General features: G+C 44.5%; 1 protein-coding gene across 4 annotated transcripts in view; it reads right to left on the bottom strand.

Moving 5' to 3' along the window:
- The window catches only part of usp24 (ubiquitin specific peptidase 24), a 32,904-nt gene that overhangs the window by 2,941 nt on the left and 8,378 nt on the right, over positions 1-21,585 (bottom strand). The window contains exons 10-58 of one of the 4 annotated variants that reach the window (XM_085773390.1): positions 21,013-21,171; positions 20,781-20,895; positions 20,579-20,682; positions 20,365-20,472; positions 19,825-19,920; positions 19,575-19,736; positions 18,091-18,183; positions 16,984-17,091; positions 16,729-16,878; positions 16,440-16,571; positions 15,878-15,989; positions 15,717-15,793; positions 15,455-15,595; positions 15,147-15,200; positions 14,938-15,053; positions 14,724-14,790; positions 14,212-14,322; positions 14,028-14,126; positions 13,523-13,696; positions 13,339-13,424; positions 12,343-12,451; positions 12,061-12,216; positions 11,524-11,621; positions 11,278-11,373; positions 10,969-11,191; positions 10,681-10,843; positions 10,275-10,436; positions 10,007-10,077; positions 9,350-9,510; positions 9,208-9,269; positions 8,876-9,067; positions 8,529-8,643; positions 8,265-8,409; positions 8,056-8,175; positions 7,831-7,956; positions 7,122-7,220; positions 6,927-7,009; positions 6,700-6,841; positions 6,503-6,622; positions 6,166-6,380; positions 4,415-4,539; positions 4,135-4,276; positions 3,806-3,956; positions 3,586-3,681; positions 3,173-3,276; positions 2,319-2,432; positions 1,072-1,279; positions 715-804; positions 46-148 (exon numbers count right to left, since the gene is read on the bottom strand). In XM_085773390.1, the coding sequence (XP_085629516.1) occupies positions 46-148; positions 715-804; positions 1,072-1,279; positions 2,319-2,432; positions 3,173-3,276; positions 3,586-3,681; positions 3,806-3,956; positions 4,135-4,276; positions 4,415-4,539; positions 6,166-6,380; positions 6,503-6,622; positions 6,700-6,841; positions 6,927-7,009; positions 7,122-7,220; positions 7,831-7,956; positions 8,056-8,175; positions 8,265-8,409; positions 8,529-8,643; positions 8,876-9,067; positions 9,208-9,269; positions 9,350-9,510; positions 10,007-10,077; positions 10,275-10,436; positions 10,681-10,843; positions 10,969-11,191; positions 11,278-11,373; positions 11,524-11,621; positions 12,061-12,216; positions 12,343-12,451; positions 13,339-13,424; positions 13,523-13,696; positions 14,028-14,126; positions 14,212-14,322; positions 14,724-14,790; positions 14,938-15,053; positions 15,147-15,200; positions 15,455-15,595; positions 15,717-15,793; positions 15,878-15,989; positions 16,440-16,571; positions 16,729-16,878; positions 16,984-17,091; positions 18,091-18,183; positions 19,575-19,736; positions 19,825-19,920; positions 20,365-20,472; positions 20,579-20,682; positions 20,781-20,895; positions 21,013-21,171 (6,055 nt within the window). Of the gene's footprint in view, positions 1-45; positions 149-714; positions 805-1,071; positions 1,280-2,318; positions 2,433-3,172; positions 3,277-3,585; positions 3,682-3,805; positions 3,957-4,134; positions 4,277-4,414; positions 4,540-6,165; positions 6,381-6,502; positions 6,623-6,699; positions 6,842-6,926; positions 7,010-7,121; positions 7,221-7,830; positions 7,957-8,055; positions 8,176-8,264; positions 8,410-8,528; positions 8,644-8,875; positions 9,068-9,207; positions 9,270-9,349; positions 9,511-10,006; positions 10,078-10,274; positions 10,437-10,680; positions 10,844-10,968; positions 11,192-11,277; positions 11,374-11,523; positions 11,622-12,060; positions 12,217-12,342; positions 12,452-13,338; positions 13,425-13,522; positions 13,697-14,027; positions 14,127-14,211; positions 14,323-14,723; positions 14,791-14,919; positions 15,054-15,146; positions 15,201-15,454; positions 15,596-15,716; positions 15,794-15,877; positions 15,990-16,439; positions 16,572-16,728; positions 16,879-16,983; positions 17,092-18,090; positions 18,184-19,574; positions 19,737-19,824; positions 19,921-20,364; positions 20,473-20,578; positions 20,683-20,780; positions 20,896-21,012; positions 21,172-21,585 lie in introns of all 4 variants that reach the window. The other 3 variants (XM_085773389.1, XM_085773392.1, XM_085773391.1) reach the window with 3 other exon arrangements.

Below are 21,585 nucleotides of genomic sequence, written 5' to 3' on the forward strand. Positions count from 1 at the left end.
GCAGAAAAATCACCAACCGTGCCAAATAATGTTTGAGTGTCTCACCGTGTGTCCGCTGTGGGCCGATGTCAGAGTGCAGGGTGATGAGGGCCAGGGTGCTGTGGAGGTGGAGGAACTCCCGGGCCTGGGCCGGACTCCACCGCCGGTTCTGTACAAACACACAGACACAAAGTTTCATTTAGGTAACGTCAGTAACATTTAAGTGACACACAATCGAAAGGTATTTAAAGAGGAACTAAGCAGGATTTTCCCGTGGCTATGCTACATTTTTTTCTTAATTAAAAAGCTCTGGAGCAATTGTGATAGTTAACTACATGACTTGTGACTTGTAACTTGTTACGAGTGAGAACGGAGGCTCTCTGTCTTCCACCTGATGTCTCACGGCTGAAAACCAACCATGCAACATCAGTGTAGTTACTCGGTCGCTGCCCCGGTGTCCCAGCTCTCGTTTTGTCTATGACAGTTAAGACTACTCAAATATGCACGTCGTAACATCGTATACGTTACATATCGTTGCTCCATGTATTGATTTTTCAACGGCTTTGTTGTAAACAAATGCACATGGTCAGGTGGAGGGTTAGCAAAACAGCGGAAAAGTGACCAGACTTGCATAGTTCCTCTTTAAGGTTAAGAAGAAGAAGAAGTGAAAAACTATAGTGTGTGTGTCAGATATTATTATTATTATTATTATTATTATAGATGATGCAGCTCTACCTGGTTATTCTGCCTGTTGGGTCCCAACAGGAAGATGAGCATCCGGCGATAAGCTGAGTGTTTTAACAACAACTGACAAGGACCACAACCCTGAGAGAGTGAGAGAGACAAAACACAGAGTCAGAAACTGTGATTTCATCTCACACTTATATATCTGGAACAGGAACAAGTGGAAAAAGGTTAAATCTGTTTTTTGTCATTATTATTATTCTTGTGGAGTTGTAGTAAAAAGCAACTGGACTTCTTTTCTTGCTTGAAGACGTTTCACCCCTCATCCAAGAGGCTTCTTCAGTTCTGAGACTAATGCCAGAAACCCAGGTATTTAAACATTATTATTATTAGATTTTCATGTATTACCCTCTGAGAGAAGTTACTGAAGAGGCTGAAGTACTGCGCGCAGTTTTTCACATTCTCAGGGACATCTTTGTCCAATAAGGAGAGCAGGGCGTCCATCAGACCGTCCAGTCCCGGGTCCCCGAAGTGGAGCGCGCTCTCCAGGGTTTTTTCGAGGATGGATGCGACCACCACCCTCACCTCCCTCACACTGCACTCCAGCAGACAGACCCTACGGATGGTGGATAGAGGACATTGTTATGAGTGGATGATGAGGAGGAGGAGGAGGAGGGTGACGGAAACATCGGCGTGTGATACTAATGAGTGGAAATGTTTTTTCAGAGAGCAGGAGATAATGTGGAGAAAAACACTTGTGGCTTTGGCCTTGAGACACAGCACTGAGTGTGTGACACAGTGTGTATCTGATTCCTGTGGGAAGGATGGTGTGGTATGTGGAGGGGGGGGGGGCTGCTGCCCAAAACGTCTGATGTTTGACAACCAATCGTGTCTTGGGACCATATGATCACGCCATGCCTGAGCAGAGAGGCATGTGGGACAACACCTTCCTCACCAACACACACGCACACACTTTGGGAAACTCTCCTCTGACTCTACATGCTTACATTCCACAGGCTGACCTGCTTTTGCTGCTTTTTCAGCCAATTAGCATCCAGAGAGCAACATGCACACAGGTGTTTTTACTACCACTGCTGTCAGTGCACGTACAGTTGTCAAGAGCAGCCCAGAGGCCCACATGGTGTGTGTGTGTGTGTGGCAGAGAGCTAGCAGAAAAAGACACTGTAACATTCTGAGGTTAAGCTCAGAAATGTAAGTACGCGCGTGTGTGTGAGAGTGAAGCCTCCGTGGCTGCAGCAGCATCAACAGGCCAGAGAGTTCAATGAGTATTGATTAGAATGAAAGAGTGATGCCAAGACTGTGGTTTCACATTTCACTAGGACAGCTACAAAAATGCTGCAGTGATTACAGCAGGCCAAGGCCCATTAAACAAAAATAACTCTCCAAACACACGGTTCACACTGCGCTCGACTTTTCAGGAGCTTGCATGAAGCTGAAGTGATTGTGCTCCGATGCTCCTGCTGTGTGAGCAGCAGCAAAAAGCAGGTCAGAGAAACACGCCATTGTTCCTTGGGTTTTTTTTTTTTTTTTGACAGAACCCCTTTCTGTAGCTCAACGGGTGCTTTTGAACATTTCAGCTTACCTGCAGCATATCTCGTTCATACGGTCGCATGTAAGAATCATGAAGCACTGACCTGGTGATTTCTCGTCCCTCTGGTCCGACCAGGTACTGCACCATCCACTGGCATGCCTCGCTGCTCTTAGTCAGCAGCACCTCCACTGTGGTCATCCACTCCTCAGTGTCCACCCTGCAGGAGAGACACGTGCACTGCAGATATAACTCTGCTGCTTCTGAGGGTTTGATACCAGATTGTGTAGATCAGTGGTTCCCAAACTTTTAAGGCCTTGAACCCCCTTCTACTTCCCGTCCCCCAACGCCCGACACATTAAAAAAAAGAGGCATTGTCTATAGCTACATTTAAGGCATCAAATAATAAGAACAGATAACAAAATGTGCAATAACAGGCCTATTGAGCCCTCACATTCGAAAAAGTGGGGAGAATAACAGACAATATATAAACGAGCCCACAACGAATCAGCCTACAGGATACCGATCATCGAGCAGAAGTTACTATTAAAGGAAAATATCACACCAGTCATTTTAATCAAATTGCAACAAAATGCTCCACCACACAAAGATCAAATGATAATGACAGTTCCCCTGTTTTTAACCAGTTCTGTATTTTGGCATATTTGCGTGCAAGCTGTCCTGACAATCTACTTGCAGTTTGCGCCCAGTAGTTAGGCTGCAGCTGGCAGGAAGTCAAGTGCATTTTGGATTCATATTTTTATTCTTTTACTAAAATGATATATTAAAATTTTGAAATTAAAGTTTACAAATTACTTTACTAATAAATGAATAAATACATACATTTTAAATAACGTTTTCACAATGTAAATAGTAAAATTCAGCACCTAGCTCCTAGCGGCAGCTTGTGCATCACAGTTTGGGAATCCCTGGTGTAGATCAATGCTTGTGTGTACGTACCGCAGTTTCTTTTTGGTGTGCAGGTAGGTATGGAAGAGAAAGTGAACGGCCAGCTCGAGACTCTCTTTGGCCATAGGCTGGTAGTCTGGATGCTTCAGTTTTGTCTGGAACACAGTTTTTAAAGACATCTTCATCAGTCAAACTGATAACTGCTACTGTGTCTGATTTACAGCTGCTATTATTACATAGTTTAATATTGCTCTCACACTGTAAGGAGTCTCTTTCTTGAGTTTTCATTTAAATTAATTTCATTAATTTTAATGATTGACATTTGTTGTTTCATTGTAAACAGAAATACCTGGTAGTTTAGGTGTGAAACATTACAAAGGTGAACATTGATGGCTCCTTATTAATGAGACTATGTGATAACTATGTCTTTCTATTTCGACACAGACAAACACGCAGACACGTACCGCATTGACAGAGGCCAGAGAGAGGGTGAAGTTGAAGTAGTCGCTGTTGTAGACGTCCCTGTTCCTCATGAACTTCAGATTCTCGTCTCGCACCATCTGCAGAAGAAGACGAGAGGAGAGGTCACATGATGAGGGAATGTCTGACATGAGATGATCACGTCTCTCTCGCGCAGCAGGACAGATGTTGAGGGGTTGTGTGTATAGACAGAGGCTTCTTTACCTGATAGATGCTGGCAGGCATCTTCTCCACAAACAGGCCCTTCTTCTCTCCCTTGCGAACCAGACGCGTGAGGAGGGTGAGGCGGTCGTTGTTGGCCCTTGGGGGGCGAGGAGAGGATTGTGGGGAAACATCAGGAGAGGATGGGGCAGACCTGGGAAACATAAAAACCAACACATACTATATAACGATAATAGCAGGAGCGGTGTTTCTCCAGGCAGCGACAGGCTGGTGATCAACAGCTCTGTTAGTTTGCTGACTGATGCACATTGGAGAATGATAAACAATCTATGACGCTCTGACGATGTCATGAGGTGGAGATTGTGACTCACAGTGTCAGGTCTTCAGCTTCCTGCCTCATGATGCTGACTCTGCTTTTCTTGGGCAGGACGGGCGAGTTCTGGTCGCTGATCTTCTGATAGAACAACATGTAGGCGTTCCAGTATCTCCTTCGCACATCAGGGTAAGGGTTGGCTGCACACACACACACTTACTTACTTCATCTGTTTATGCCTCATGGGAATGCAGCTTGTGTGCCTGTGTCTAGTTTAACACATCTTTATCTTAGCGATGGAACAAACACTGTTACACAGTTTTCTGCAGGTTACTCACACTGGTCGTAGACTTTGGGGCGGTACTCTCCTCCAAAGCACTCGTACTCCAGAGTTTCATCGTTCATGTCGAACTCCTCCACCACGTTGTCGTTGAACTTGTACCAACGTCCCCTGGCGCTACCGCTAGGAGGAGGAGGAGGAGGAGGAGGAGGAGGAGGAGAGGAGGGCGAAGAGGGAGGTCAGAGAGAGAAAAGGAGAACATCCGGTTTAGATTCAATTCCATCACTGTTTGTGGTTCCTCTGAAGTGGAAGCTCAGCACATACAGTAACCAAAAATAAAAACTACAAAACCATTTATATGTCCTGACTTTGTTGCAGACAGAAAGATTTGAGTCCTTTCTCTCACAAGGTTTAGACATTTCTGCTTTGCTTAGCAGTTTGCAGTGGAATATGACAGATTAGATGGTACAGCACCATACTGGGTTACAGCAGACTGTACACCTGATAAAAAAAATACTGCAGTGCAGGTTGTCTTGTTTGAATGTCTAAACCAGGGTCAACCAGTAGCTCTCCTCTTGGTTTCGAGTGGCCTGGACAAAGCTTCAGAGAATAGAGTCTATACAAACCATGGATGCATTGAACAAACAAAGCAACACACCTTTACTCAGTAAATGCACTCCAAATGCAATTAAAGGAAATACACCCCCATCCTGAATCACTATCTGTCAGTATTAGTCAAATGAGACGGTCAGGTTTGGTTACATCAGGCGACAGTGACGTAAACTCTTCTGATAACAGAACAGAAATAAACTCAACTTTGCCGACAATCAGGAAATATGTTGCCATAGATAAAGAGAGTTAAACTGTGGGCTTAGGCCTGTGTTTTTAAAATGAAGTGAACTGAATTATGTTTGAAGTTACAGTTTATTATGTAGAGCTTCTTCTTTCTCTTAATTTTTGTATTCATTTGATTTGTTCTGCAGATCAGTTCAAGTGTTTTTGCTAACACTTTATAATAAGTACACACTAATTAGCATTAGTTAAGCATTAAATACTGAATTCGTCATTTATAACACATGAATACTCATTAGTATGTAGTTTATAAACACACTTAAACATGTTTTACTCGTCATGATAAGCACTAACTGTATTTATCAACTACATACTAATGAGTATTCATGCGTTATAAATGAAGAATTCAGTATTTATTAATGCTTAATAGTGTGTACATATTATAAAGTGTTACCGTGTTCATACGACATGTGAATAAATGTGACCAGTCATAAAAGACACAGATCTCAGCCACGTTTCCGTTGTCAAAGTTTCTCTGAGTGTAACACGTTTGACTCCTCTGCTCTCAACCTACATAGATGTAACCATCTCGAAAATGTGTCTAATTCCCCAAGAACAAACTTTCTTAGCTATGATCTAAAGTGGGAATAGGAGCGAACCAGTGAGTGAGAGCTGGGTGCCAAATATCAGCTCCTGTGGCCTCTACATTCCACTTCTCCACTGAGCATCCAGGCCTTCCAGAGCCAGACATCTGGAGATGCTTACACACTGAATCAGGAGCCCACACAGAGTCTGATGTTGCGCTTATGTGCCCCGAGGAATCCCCCCTAAAGCCTGGAAAACTAGAGCTACAGATTAATGTGTTCCACTAATCACTGGTAATGTGCTTCTTGCGTAAAGCAGGAGCTGGAAAATACAGTCTGAGGAGAAGCTCCATCAAACACATGAGAAAAGTTTGTGATTTTCAGAGGACTTTAACTCTTTAACTAAGGAGCTTCTGAAGACGGCGTCTCTTACCGGCGATCTTTAATGAAGGAGTAGTAGTGTCCGGCGTGAGCCTGGCCGCTGTGGACCACAACGCCCACCAGTTCATAGTTCTCAGAAATGGTGACCTTCTTCCTGGGGGAGCCTCCGGACGTCCCGTCGCCCCGCCCCTCACCGGCCTCTCCGCTGCAGTCCTGACGAGCCATTCCAGAGACTGTGTACGGCTCCATGTTCAACACCCAGGGGAACTGCGCGCCAACAACAAATCACACACACTTATTTTCCGATGCTGGGTTTGGGGCTGGCGCAACAAAAGCAGGAAATATATTTCAGTAAAAGTAGTCGTAGAAGTATATGAAATCCTCTGTACCCTGATCTGTTCGTCATATTTGATGGAGCGTCCACTTTCCCAGTCGAAGCCGAAGCGCATGAGGTGGATACAGAGAACGCTAGGCAGGGATTTGATGCATGTCCTTTTCACAGTGGTTCTCTGCGCAGAAACACACTTGTTAAACACACGCGACATCAGCGTAGCAGAATAAAAACCATGTAGAGCAGCGTACACACCTTCTCCTTGCATTTCTCACAGTAGTAGGCATTGCTGCCCTCCAGGACCTCCCCTCTAACAAACTGGTCTAATGAGATCTCCAAGCTCTGACAGGAGGTCACTCCCAGGTTCAACGCCATGAACGTTTCCTCTCGCTCATACCTGCAAAATGAGAGGTCATGTGATCATCTGGGATGTGTCCCATAAAGAAACAGTAAGTGTGAGGTAATAATGGTGACTTGCTGACCTGTGGGGACAGTCTTTACAAATCTTCTGGTCAGAGAAGATTCCCTGAAATGTGTTTTTGAAGATCTGTTCTCGGCCCATTTTCTGGCGGAGAGAGATTATATCAACAATCAAACCATCGTAAACAATTTCACAATAAAACTGCTCAGCTGAGGCAGGTAATGAATTTTTGTGGCATGTTGTCTGTGACTTCTACCTTGAGATGTTCATCGAGCTGGTCCACCAGGCTTGTGAAGAACTCATAAGCGTCCTGCTGTTCTCGCACATACAACTCCTTGTTCCACATCTTGAAGATCTGCAACAGAAAAAAATTACAAGAGGGTGATCAAATAAAGGTCCTAGATAGTGTAAAGGTAGAATTCTGTGTGTTGTTTGATTATCGATCAGGTTTAGGTTCTATATTAATAGTGTGAAAGTATCAAAGCCTCAGTTTACAGAAATATGCACACAGCCTGTTTTCAGAAACTCAGCCTCAAAACCAGCCGTTAGGATTTCTGTGACTCTGTGATGTCACAACAAAGCAGTTTTAACCATGCCCTAAGCCATGCCCACCCACACCCACCTGGCTGAAATCAGTTTTTTTTTTCTTTTTTTATCGGATCACTCAGAAAACAGTCAGCCAATCAGAAAAAAGACTGATGACTATAGATCAATACACACAGGATTAGTGTAAAATATGGGTGATGTTTGTGTTATTATTCAATCACTTAAGAGAGAAAAGGAAAAGCTAGAGCCAGGAAGTTTTATGAATTTGCAGTGAGGACTTAATAATAATGTGAACAGACAACATAACATCATTATGTTGTATGTAATCATCAAACCTATGCTCATCAGTCAGTCTGTAAAATCATGGCACACTGGTGACCTCCATCTCTTGTCACCAGAAAAACTGAATGGTCTGTTACCTTCCAGAAGTTCTCCGGTACGTAGTACTGCAGCTTGCTCTCCATCAGATGTCCAAACAAAGACTGGACCTGGTAGAAGACACTCTCCTCTGGTTGGTCTGTGTCATCCTCGATGGACAGGAAAGCCTGAAATCAAAAACACACAGCCGCTGATATTAGATTCACTGTGTGAAACTGGGTGTGGACCAGATGCTGTATGGCGAGTGCAGAACAGCAGATGTGCACCTCTGGCAGGCCTGGCTGCATGTAGAGCTGCTGGAAGACAGCGTTCATGTAACATGTGGCTCCTCCGTTCTTCAGTCCAACAAAACCTGAGACTGATCTGCTCTCCACCGGGGGCAGATACTGACAGAGAGGGAGTTAGAGGTTAGTTTCACACATAATACTGAACAACAAATATTATGGTAAGGAATGCATTTCCATCAGTGTCTTACATCAAACTCCTTGCAGAGGGAGGGATCAGACTGGTGGTGCATGGACAGTAACTCTTTGGTGATGAGTCGGAGGTTTGACAGAGAGCTGTCTGCCAGCATCACTAGCACCTCATAGGCTGCCAGTCTGCTGCTGGCTGTGCTGCATCTGAACAAACACACACACACACACACGATTATCACACTGGTGTTATATCCAAAGAAAACAACAGCAAATTTCACAACAAAACTAAAATGTCGCTCATAGAGAGGATTAATGTGACATACTTGGGATGGAAGTCGTGGCTAGGAGTGGGGGAGGGTGTGGGATTGGAGCTGTTAATGATGATGCGTGAGGCTCGAAACAGGAAGTCATCCAACATCTGCTGGATCAGAGATGCACCTGGAAGAAAGAAAATTTACACATTGTCACATTATGCATCTCAGCTCTCAACTTGCAAAAAAAAAAAAATCTGATATTGTCGTAAAAACAGAAAACAGTCGTGCTGTAAAAAGAAATTCTCAATCTGCAACATCAAATCACACTAAATACTGAGTTACATTAAAAACACGTGTGCTAGAAGTAGTATATGTTGTGATAATCTACACATGCATGTATCTGTGTGTTTGCTCACCGAGGTGCTCCTTCTCATTACCACAGAGCGACAGCAGGGTTTTGATGAGTCGGAGGTGTCCGGCCAGGAGGATGTTGTCGGCCTCGCTGGTCTCCATCTCTGAGCTCCAGCTGGGCTCAAAGTTGTCCAGCCAGGAGATCTCGTCCTCTAGCATGGTGGCTGCACTCACTTTTAACACCTCCATCTCTGACGCTGCAGCAGGTCGGGCGGGTGAGCAAAGAGAAAAAAGAAAGCAGGAGAAAGACAATGTTTAGTTATAGGCCCTGTGTTATAACAATTCTTCACATCTAGGTTGTGATAGGAGTGACTGAAAAAAATATGTATGAGCTTACTGGTTAGGTCATCGAGGAGTTGACATCTCAAGTCGAAGTACTCGGTGCACTGGGACAGTAACCTGAGGAGAAAAGTCTCTGTGAGCACAAAGGGCCTGTAAAAGTTTCAGTGATGTACATCTCATGCTTCCTGCTTGAATACCTCTGGTTGACTCCTCTCATGACAGATGTGGGGCTCCATAGCGGCAGCTGAGCGGTGAGAATGACAGAGAGGAGGAACAGGTTGGGTTTCTGGACATCGGGGAAGGCTGAGGTGTCCGACTGGCTGAGCGTGTAGAGCTGATCACAAGCCACACGGCGGATCTGAGCGAGAAGTGACAGAGAAAGTGTGAATGAGCACACACTGCAATGTTATACCTTGTTACATCAGTATTAGCACATAGAAACATCCCTTAGTAAAGCAACTGACTCATTTTACACTGCAGGCATTCTAGCATTTCTAAGACACACACACACACAGAGAAAGAGTGAGCCCTTAGCCACTGTGCAAACAGATCTGTAACATCTCAACCCTGGGCCGGTGCTCCTGTTAGCATTTTAAACACTTTGGTCAGTGATTGTGTTTTTTAAAAACTTATTTCTGGGCAGCAGCTCACCCTGTGGTGCAGCCGTGGTGTTTCTGGCTGGTAAATACAGCAGAATCATTTGACCCAAGAGAAAATGCCAATTATATTTTTTTCCATTTGCAACAAAAGCTCGATGTTTGCAGCGGGCCTTTTGACCGGTGTAAAAGGCACTTTAGGGATATGGTGTATTTCTTCTGTGCAGTCTATTGAGCAAAGAAAAGGCTGTTGTTTACCTCTCCACTGGGAGATCCTAGCAGAATATCAATGATGAAATCGTTGACGGATGGAAGGTTATAAAAAGAACCTGAGAGAGAAACAAAGCAGGAGATTTAGTGTCACTCTAGAGGTCTGACAAAAGAGCTGTGTACTACAGAAAATGTACTATTGGTATTATGACATTACAAACAGCACTAATGTCTAGGGTACAGTAATTATCTCATAAAATGTGACACAGAGCAGTGAGTGTATCCTTGCAGTGTTAGTTCTCCTGTGGGGTCTTACATAGCTGCTGACAGCGGAGCTGGAGGCAGGTAACCAACAGTGACAGGGCCTCTCGGGCTATAATGGCGTCTTTGATGGAGACGCTCAGCTGTCTGACACATATCCCTGCATGCAACGCCGTTGGTATGCTCTCGCCCTCACTGCTGGAGCTGCAGTTACTTCCTGTAAACACATACACAACATTTGTTTTACTTTCATTTCTTTAGCTTGTGTACACAACACTGAGAATTCCTTAAGCACAAGCTGCTTGTGACAAAACTTTAAACAAACGCTTGAGGAATGAAGTCGTACATGATGATTATCATGGAGGAGATGCCACAACATGTTTTCAGCTGACGTGTAGGAATGTCATGGAGAATGTAAAGAGCTGGCATCAAAATGAAAAGCCTCCAGTTTTCTGTCTCACCTGTGCTGCTGACTCTGGTGCGGACTCCCTGCGGCAGAAGTGAACTGTGGGTCTCTCTGATTGGCTGTGGGCTGCCGACCAGATCCAATCGGCCTGCGGCAGCCGCCCAGGTCAGGCGCATGAAACAGGCCACAGTGGAGGTGAAGTCGCCCACCTCCATGGTCTAGAGAGGAGAGAACAAACACGGTATGAATATATTCTGTACTTACAAGACAAGACTTCAGAGGAGTTACCATGGAAACAAGTTGACCTTGTGAGTGACAGTGTGTGTCTGTGTTAGTCCAGTACCTGAATAGCGACACGAGCAGCAGGGATGATCTCCTCCACTCTTATGGACGAGCGCTCTGACAGAGACATCTGTCTGTAGGAAGACTTCTCTGGGGTTCCACACAGAGACAGCTGCCGTCCCGCCCGTCCCGCGTTACGGAACGGACGGGACGACAGGGCGTCACCATCTCTGATGACATCGTCATCCAATGATGCGGGCATGCTCTGACCAACCAGAAGGAACCTGCAAATGTAGCCAATTGAGCATCAGGTCTGATTTGGCACATGGTCCAGAATATTCACCTCTGTGTGTGTGTGTGTGTTTTTCACCTGGCCAACTGGAGACAGATGGAGTAGACTCCTTGTCGGGTCTCGTAGTCCACCTCTGATGGGATGGAATCTCTCTGCATAACATTCACCACCAGACTGCAGAGGACACACAGAGAAACTTAACTGTCACGACATCAGAATGAAAACAAACTGTGGGGCATTTTAGATAAAAGCATCTGCACAGTGGCAAATGTGTGATGGCGATGACACTTTTCTTTAAAAAAAGGCTGTGTTTTGTGGATTTACCTGAGACCTCCAGCTTTGAGGAAGTTCTCACAGAAGGACTTGCTGCTGGTCTTGGCCATCTCATCATCAGATGTGGGCATGAGCTTTGAACTCAACACCTGGCACACAGATGGGAATGAGAGACATTGGTGTCAAAGTCACAGATGTGTATTCAAAATCTGAAAATAGGTGCCACACATTGATGTTCTGTTCTGTTCTTAAAGGGATAGTTCAACATTTTGGCAAATTGGCCAATTGCCATAATCCCTATAGTCTTAGGAGTAGGTTCATTACATTTAATTGTCGGTGCAGGCTATTTTTAGAACGGCGGAGCAGAGCCACGAGCTGCACATTCACCACGCTATGAGATAATAACGGAACGTTACGAGACTGTTGTTTTAGTTGTTTTAGGTAAATTCATACAAAACCGCTGATGTGCGTTCCCGTCGGGGGCAGTTTTTTGGCAAGCAGTCTTTGCATTTACCTTGAAAACAACTCTGTTTTGCCAAAATGTTGAATTATCCCTTTAATGGGGTGTGTGTTCACATCTACACCTACCTCTAGGTTGTACAGCACTCTGAAGGTGGACATGCCCGGAGCTGAGGATCTGAACAGAGACTCCAGGATGGAAGCGGCACTGGGCTGGTGTTGCTGCTTGGAGGCCAAAGAAGGAGAGCGAGAGCCGCTGCCCTGACCGAGGGTGAACAGCGTCTTCTACAGAGAGGAGGCAGATGAGGGAAGAAAGGGAAGAGCAGAGACAGAAAGGCGTCATGAAAGAACAAAAAAAGGTTGTAATGCAACGGGATCTGCCACTGCGGCTGCTAGCTTGCGAGTTTGTACCTGGTGGCTCCAGACGCTGGATTCTTTGGGGACAAAGTTGTCGAGAGCGTCCTGTACTTCAGGGTCGGTCGGGATCAGCAGCAGCAGCTTCCTCACACGAATGGTGATCCTGAGGGGAGCAAAAACACAGACAGCATGAACCAACCTGTCTTTACTATGGACATTGGCTAATACATGAATATAGCTGTCAAAATATTTTTTAAATCACAGCTTGGTAACTTGAATCCTACTAAACACAGTTACAGCCTTAAAGGGATAGTTCAACAGTTTGGCAAATTGGCCCATTGCCATAATCCCTATAGTATTAGGAGTATGTTCGTTACCATTAATTGTCGGTGGCTCGGTGCAAGATATTTTTAGAACAGCGGAGCAGAACCCAGAACCGTGAGCTGCTCAGAGCTACGCTACGGAGGCTAATGGAATTTCTTGGTTTCCCTCATCAAACTCATCAAACACACAATCCAACAACTCCAAAAACTCTTGTGGACAAGTTATGACCTGCACATTCACCACGCTATGAGGTAATAACAGAGTGGTACGAGACGAGAGTTGTTTTCGAGGTAAATTCATGCAAAACCGCTGATGCACATTCCCGTTGGGGGCGGTTTTTAAGCAAGCAGTCTCTGCATTTGCCTCGAAAACAACTCTGTCTCGTAACGTTCCGTCATTATCTCACAGCGTGGTGAATGTGCAGGTCACAACTTGTCCACGAGAGCGTTTTGGAGTTGTTGGATTGTGTATTTGATGAGTTTGATGAGGGAAACCAAGAAATCCCATGAGCCTCCGCACTGTAGCTCTGAGCAGCTCGCGGCTCTGCTCCGCCGTTCTAAAAACAGCTTGCACCGACAATTAAAGGTAACAAACCTACTCCTGAAACTATAGGGATTATGGCAATGGGCTAATGTGCTAAAATGTTGAACTATCCCTTTAAGCAAAGAGGAATCTAATCAGAGCATGAAGACCATTGTCGTAGTTCCTGTGGAAATAACGCCTCACCTGGACTCATCAAGGTTAGCCAGCTGGTAAAGCATCTCAAACACATTACACACCAAAGCCATCACCACGCCGGGCAGGGACTTCTCCTGCAGATGGGAAAACATGGGCACAGAACATGAGAACCAATGTAAACATCCCACGGTGTCCACTTTTCTTCAGCCTTAAGTCACATCTAGGATGGTACCTGCTCCAGGGCGTAGGCAGAGTTGAAAACGGCGGAGCTGGAGCTGCTCGATGCCGACGCTGAGGACTCGGAGCTGCCGGAGGGAGTGCCGGTGCCTGAGCTCTTCACAGTCAGGCTCTGCTCGTCGTTGAAGCCGAGCTGGGACAGCAGCTTCTGGTCGCGATTCATGGTCAACTAAAGGACGATGAGGGAATGGTGGAGGGGCAGTGGAGGGAGGGGGCGAGAGGAAAAAAAAAAGGGAAGAAGGTTGTTGAAGGTTGTGTTTCCCCTGCCACACAATAGAGTGCAGTGAGCCAAACCACCAGCCGACAGAGAGGAGGTGGCACCCTGCCTAGAAGAATTAAGTGCACACTGATTTGTAATTTGTGGTGTGTACTGGCTTCAGGGGAAACACATTATTGGGGGAGGAGTAAAATACTTTGATGAGGGAATGACAGATTAAGTAGAATTTATAAAATAATAGTTAAACTGAGCCCAGGTCACTTACAGAGTCAGAAACACTTACCACACTGTCGTTGGCAAAGATCTGGACATTGTCCACGGGACAGCTCAAGTGCTCGGATATCTTCCACCGGATACTTCCTACTGTTTCATTACTGTGGGTCTGCAGGCCACACACACACACACACAGAGTGAGAATCTCTACATAGTTAATGTGCTAAAGATTTCTCAGAGAAGTCTTAAAATACCTCTAAGGTGAAAGTGTCTTTGGTTGACTCGTAGGTGATATGAAGAGTGACAGGGTGTCCATTGAACGAGGCCCCGTGAGGTAGAATAGTGCGAGGAACTGAGTACATGTCCTACAGAGAAACACACAAAACATTCAGCAACAAACATGCATTTTTTTTTCAAATGTAGACATTTGCACAAAGGTAACTCTAAGTCTATCCAAGAACATTGCTGTAAGAAGTGTTAAAAATACTTGTGACAAAGGTCTAAAGAGAGTGAAATGTTAGGATGATTGATAAACTGTGATGCTGAGCAAAAGCACTGTGCAGGTCATACTTTTCCTTTCAAGCTAGATGTTACAAACATGTGAATATTATAGTAAATACTAAGTTTTACATGATGTGAAACCTCAGATTAATGCTGAAAATATCTCATTATTTGTTGCACAATTTAATCTATATGACAATTAATGTTTCCCATACAAACCTAATGTCATATTCACAGAGGGTTAAGATCATACAGTATATCCTACCTCTATAGTGATCACGTAGCGTTCAGCCAGTAGCAGCAGTCTTTCGATTATTACAAGCTTAGTGGATCTGGAGATGGTCAGAAAACGAACAGGAATTTAATAAGACTCAAAAGAAAAAAAAAGGTTTCATACACAAAACAGTAAAAAAAATGACTCCACACACACGGTTCAATAGGTTTAGTAACCATGTTCTTACCCAAACCCCCCTCTGTACCTGGATGGTGATTGTACAGATGTGGCCACAGTCGGCATGGCGGTGGCCGTCAGCATTTTGGTTGCCCTAGTAACGGCATGTGTCAAAGTAGGACCGCCCAGGGCAGAACTCGCCGCCTGAAAATGAAAGTGAACGGGGATGTGCTCTCAAGTACTGAGTGCAATGAAACAGCACGATGACTTTTGACAGAAACAGATTCAATAACTCACCTCTAGTCTCTTGTAACAATCAGCAATGAACTTCTTGTGTAAAGTCACAGAATCCTGCAGAGGGTCAAGAGTTAATGTAAGTTAATGTTGTTTATGTCAAGTTTCAAAAGAGACTGATTCACTGATATGATAATACTGTATGTACTTCCTGTTTTCAAGCTTCACAATATACTATATACACAATATACAATATACTCTTTATCAAACAACCTGTCTGTAACTTTGTTTTTTTTCAGTGACACTGTTGTTCTCAGACAGTGAGAAACAAAAGCACGCTCACATACACACAAACACACATAGACACACACCTTCTTCATCTTGGGATTGAGGTTGGTGTAGCTGTAAGTAATAATGAGCTGGATTGCTTCATTGGCTATCTCTTCATCAGGGGTTTCCATCGCAATGCGCCAGATAAAATCCATCCCTGCCAGGTCGAGGCGCTCCACACACTAAAATCAGACAATATGATGATTCACGCTACACGAAGACTCCAAGTATCGAAGCTGCTAATGAACAAAACTTTAACTTTGTTAAAAAACGACATGTGGATGAACAGGAGTCAGGACTGACCAGCTGAGTTCCTTGGCGTTTCAGTCGATGGTCACACAGATTAACATTCTCAAAGAAAGTCTTAAACAGATTAAAACCTGAAAGACACATAAAACATAAATGTCAGATAATTGTTTGTAAACAGAGTGTTTGTTGGTCAATAGTGTTGCAAAGACTCTCACCATTCATAGTGATCTCATAGGGCTCAAGTTTTAAAATCTTCTCCTTGAAGAGCTGCTGCTGAACGTCGCTCTCGAGGTCATGTTGTCCTTTGGTGAACCACTCGAAACACATCTGCACATTGAAACACAACAATGAATGTAAATGTGGATGCAGTATGGTTTGAACTGAGTTAGCGTTAGGGGGTCTGTCCATGTTCCTTTGGTTAACAAAGAGCAGTTTTGGATGTGCTCAGAGTCAGTGTAACAATTCTAATTATCACATCAAGAGTGACACAAAATTACACACCATCTGTGTGTTTTTCTCAAAACAGTGAGCCAAACCTAAAAACCTGTACACGCTTCTCTAAAATGCGTCATAATCTTACCACATGAAGGCATGTTATCACACATATTTTTGTTTTGTTTGCTTTTCCTAAAAAGAGGAAGACAATTAAACAAGTGTTTTATGTTTCCTCTGTCTTTCTGCTTATGTTCCTCTAGTGCGGTCACCCAGAGACAGCCAACCACAATGACAAACAAATGACCAAGAGCATAGGTTGTGTTTGCAGAACCGTCTCCATACCTCACGGTCAAGTTCACAGACGTCCGGCCCCGACACCAGGCACTCCCACAGTTCCTTGGCTCGGTTCCAGACCAGGTAGAGGCTGGCCTCTTGGAGGAAGAAGGCCAGGAAGCGCAGGTGGCTGTCCAGATACTAAACAAATAGAGAACACACACCGTCATCTGTGCAGCTCAGACAGAATTGCTCATATTGATGTTAAATTCTAACCTGTGCTGTAAATCATTTCTATGAGCTGTCTTGCAGCTCCACTGAGCAGAAAAGATAATCAATGAAAGTAAGAAAAACAAACCTCCTGGTAGGTGTACCGTCCGTCCACCATGGTCGAGCCTGAGAGTCCATTATTTCCGGCGGCAGTGATGGCGAGTCTGTGGCAGCACACGAGGGATCCTGTGATGAGTTTGACGATCTCAAAGTTCTTCTTCAGGTCCTGGATGATGCTCTGTGAGGGGGCACGGGAGGGGAAGAGGAGGAGGGGGGGGGGTTACAATAACAAAACTCCACTGATCAGAGAACAGATTGCCGACTGCTGGCGTGTTTGCATTACCTTGTCTTGTTTTTGATACGTCTGCTTGATGAAGGAGCGGGTGATCTCGTGCAGCTGACGGAGAGCAGGGACGACCCAGACAGCCTGAGGACTGCTCTGCTGAGAGGCCTGTTGTGACACACACACACAATATCCATTAAAGCAGAACCAGCGCAGATGTACATGCTACAAAAACAGAGGTCTGCGATGGTCATTACTGATCAGATTTCATTGTCAATATTTTGTCATCACAGATGCACCATTTTTGTAGTAAAAGCTTTAGGAAAATATTAGAATAAAATCAGAGACAGGGATGTGTTCGCTTAACTTTAGACTTAATCTGTTTGCACAACTGTGTGAATCTACTATCAAACATCTACTTCCTCTGTAAAGCTCTGGATATCCCTGGCTCTGATTAGATTCCTCTTTGCTTAAAGGGATAGTTAAACATTTTGACAAATTGGCCCATTGCTATAATCCCTACAGTTTTAGGAGTAGGTTTGTTACCTTTAATTGTCAGTGCAAGCTATTTTTAGAACGGCGGAGCAGAGCTGTGAGCTGCTCAGAGCTACGCTAGGCTAATGGGATTTTTTGGTTTCCCTCATCAAACTCAACAAATACACAATCCAACAACTCCAAAAAGCTCTCGTGGACAAGTTGTGACCTGCACATTCACCACGCTATGAGATAATAACGGAACGTTACGAGACGGAGCACCGACAATTAAAGGTAACAAACCTACTCCTAAGACTATGGGGATTGTGGCAATGGGCCAACTTGCCGAAATGTTGAAGTATCCCTTTAAGTAGTCGTACGAGCACTTCCACCAGAACCGAGCCCTCATCCAGCAGCTTAAAATCACTGGTTGAATTCAGCCAGCTCTCACCCAGGACAGGATCAACACCACTGTGTGAATCATCCATCAGTGCCAAAGCAGAAGATTAACTTGCACCTGGTTAAACTACCTTGTGTTAGAATCAAGTGTGATTATCAACCTCTGACCAAATGACACCCCCCTTTGTGGGCGAAGCCCTCCTCCACAATTGGTTGGCAGGCGTGAAGCAGCGAGATTGGACACAGATTGGTTGGTCAGTGGAGAAAACAGATCGTCTGAGCTTCTTGTCTTACTTTGACCATAGAGTTAGCTTTCTTCTTGCCCCAAGTGCCAGACAGAAATGAGCTTTGAGTGTCGCTGCCTTTACTGTCCTCCTGAGCGTGAGTCTAGAGACATATGTTTTATGTGAGGTGGGACAGACTGTGAGGCTGGGAAGGAAAGTCAGTTCAGCACGTGTTGCTACAGGCAAAAACACAACAGCAGTTTTCATGGCGGATATTTGGATGAAGCAGGAAACACTCAGCAAATAAGATTGTTCAGATTTCTGACAGCTCTGTGGTATTTAGTTGTGCCAGTTGGTCACAGCAGAGAGCTGCCCCTGAGATAAATTGATTTCAAACTTTTACCTCAACATTAATATCCTTCATAGACCTTTTAATAATTTCAGTATCCGTAAATCAATCAAGATTAGTGGTAGCACATCAAGTCCGCCTGTTTATCATTTATAAATAGTGTGTATTAAATATTTAATATGTAATATAAGAAGATAAGAGGGCACATTTAAATATTTGTCAGCTGTAACAGACATATCTTATATCCTATATATCACTACTACTGATTTATGATGTTACTTATGTTATACTGAAAAGAAGAAATGGAGTTGTTAACAAACACATTAATTAACACCTGAACCTGCTTACAACTATATTCTAATTAGTTTTATAAAACGGAAAGGTGAAATCCGGCGATCTGATTGGTTGTTAACCGTGGTATATTGAGCATATACCACGGCTACTATTCTAAAGCCTTATCACAGCGTAAGCTATCACTCCGCGTCAGTTCCGCGGGGTTGTCGTCCCTCTGCTTCGCGTCGGGCCGAACAACGCCCCTTAGCCGTGGTATAATGAGCATATACCACGGCCTGTCGTGATATATTGCTTAAATAAACCCCATTATCAATATGTTTGTTCTGGTATATTTCATCCTGATTTGATTCATCCTATCTTTGTGCAAATATGAATATGAAGGGATTATGGAAAGTACGTTTCAGCACATCTTGATAAGTGAGTTTGGCTGACTCAAGTAACGACTGAGGCAGAACTGTGGAACAGGAAGACGGAAGAAGGAGAGAGAACAAGTCTCTGGCCTGAGGGACTGAACGAGCCAGGAGAGGAAATTATGACTTTTTCTTGTCTTTCAAAAAAAATAAAAACAATACACGATTAACTCCTGACAGACAATGGAGCCGGAGGACAGCCAAGAACCCACAACCCCACTGCTGCTTTAAGGATGCTGGAGTCAGGTGACAGAGGTAAACAAGCTGAAGCTGGAGGTTAATATGCAGCACTGACAAGGACACGCTAACTTTAGACCAAAACTGTCAGAGCACACAGAAAAATGTTGGGGCCTAATGCAGTGCCTGCTTTAAACTTGTTGAGCTGCACAAAACAGTCCCCACGCTTCTGTGTTCTCAGAAAATAAATATGCAGAGCTGTTGGCCAATGAAGCACTGACTACAATTTATTCCATCCCAGTGTCTGGTGCGTGTCTGCCTCACCTTCTTAATGTCCTCGATACATTTAATGATGTAACCGCGTTTCACCGTCTCCTTGACAGCATAGGCATCGCTCAGGATCCCCAGGTGCTCCTCCAACGCCTGCTGAACTAGACTGGTGGGCAGGGTGGGGAGATGAGCCAGCTCCCACAGCACCTCCAGCACCTGAACAGACACAAAGAAGCTACAGACTCGAGGCTGTGCAGAGTGATGCTGTAGATCTCCGCTCCTGCTTTGAGATAAACCAACGCACCTTTCCAGTTGTAGTCTCAGAGCGAGCCTCCCTGCCGATGCGTCCGATCAGACTGAGCAGCTTCTGCCTCACACGGTCGCTCTCGATCTCCCAGCTCTAAATCCCATGTAGACACATTATCATTAAAGGTATAGTTCAACATTTTGGCAAATTGGCCTCTGCCATAATCCTTATAGTTTTAGCAGTAGGTTTGTTGCCTTTAATTGTCGGTGCAAGCTATTTTTAGAACGGCAGAGCAGAGCCGCGAGCTGCTCAGAGCTACGCTAGGGAGGGTAACAGGATTTCTTGGTTTCCCTCATCAAACTCATCAAATACACAATCCAACAACTCCAAAATGCTCTTGTGGACAAGTTGTGACCTGCACAGCTCGCAGCTCTGCTCCGCCGTTCTAAAAATAGCTTGCATCGACAATTAAAGGTAACAAACCTACTGCTAAAACTATAGGGATTATGGCAATGGGCCAATTTGACAAAATGTTGAACTATCCCTTTAACACATGCTCAATAATGGTCATTGTTCTATATTCTCCGCAGCACTGACCTTCTGTATGAGCACGAAGAGGTGGGTGAGCTGATCAAAGCTGAACTTCACAGCAGCAGCGGCGATGATCGTGTGAATGTTTTCTATCACAGTTGACGACTGTCCCGCCTGGAAATGCCCACACATCAAACAGTTACCACAATTAAACCTGTTTCATGAGCTCGATGAAAATTATAAATATCACAGAAGCATCACAACAGACACTGGTGCTGACCTGTATTCTCCAGATCTTAGAGAGCTCGTCCAGAGACAGTTTACTCCCCAGCAGCTCGATGATTCCCTTAATCCTCTCACAGTACTGAGCTTGATCGATGTTTCCTGATGCAGGGACACATTTAATGCAATTTTATTATTCCAATCAAAGTATGTGAATTGTTTGTCCTGGTGCTTTGTAAACACTCGGTGTCTTCTCTTACCCTCCAGTGCTATTGATAGGACTGAATTCTCTACCAACCAGTCCAGCAGCTTATCTGTGTCGATGGCGTTTTTCACCGTCTTCGACACCGTGCTCTCTTCTATCAACTTTGTCACCTGAGAGAGAAATACATGTGAAAACAGTGGGAAATTAGATCAAACACAGGTTGAAACACTGGAAAGATTTGAAAAGAAAAAAGAAAAAAACGTGATCTGACGCAATGACAAGCAGACCTCTTTGAGAGAGTTCATCTTGGTGGAGAAGTGGGGGGTCTTGAGCATCCGCAGCAATGTGTCTAGCCGCAGATCGTCCACCACGGCAACCAGCTCCCTCTGGAACCTCATGCACAACAGCTTGATGGCCGACAGCAGGTCCGGGATGCTTACCAGACGCTAGGGTTACGAGGCAAACAAAGAGTGACTAAGCGATAACTTCGCAGTCAACAAACACAAGCTCTTCTTAATCCTGCGTTAAGTGTTTAAATACCTTCCTATATGCCCAGCGCATCCTCATCTTCCTAACCTATCTGCGTGGGTAAGTTAGGTGCAGTGTTTTCTACAGTGTCATAACTTCCTACAGCTCTATAACACACTGTACATTCAGTTTAAATTACATAGCATCATGACATACTTTATCTCATAGATGAAGAATTACTGTGCATTAAGGCTGTCAGATCAAACTTCGCTTTTCGAACAGAGTTTGAACTATTTTCAAAATGAGAACATTTGAAGGTGAAAACTGACGTTCGAACATGTGCCTTCCACAACGACGCAAATTAACATAGTGCGTTGCAATGTTCGGGGTAG

The sequence above is a fragment of the Trachurus japonicus genome, chromosome 4 (genome assembly GCF_045865225.1).
Source record: "Trachurus japonicus isolate A0001 chromosome 4, Traja_1.0".
NCBI lineage: Eukaryota > Metazoa > Chordata > Actinopteri > Carangiformes > Carangidae > Trachurus > Trachurus japonicus.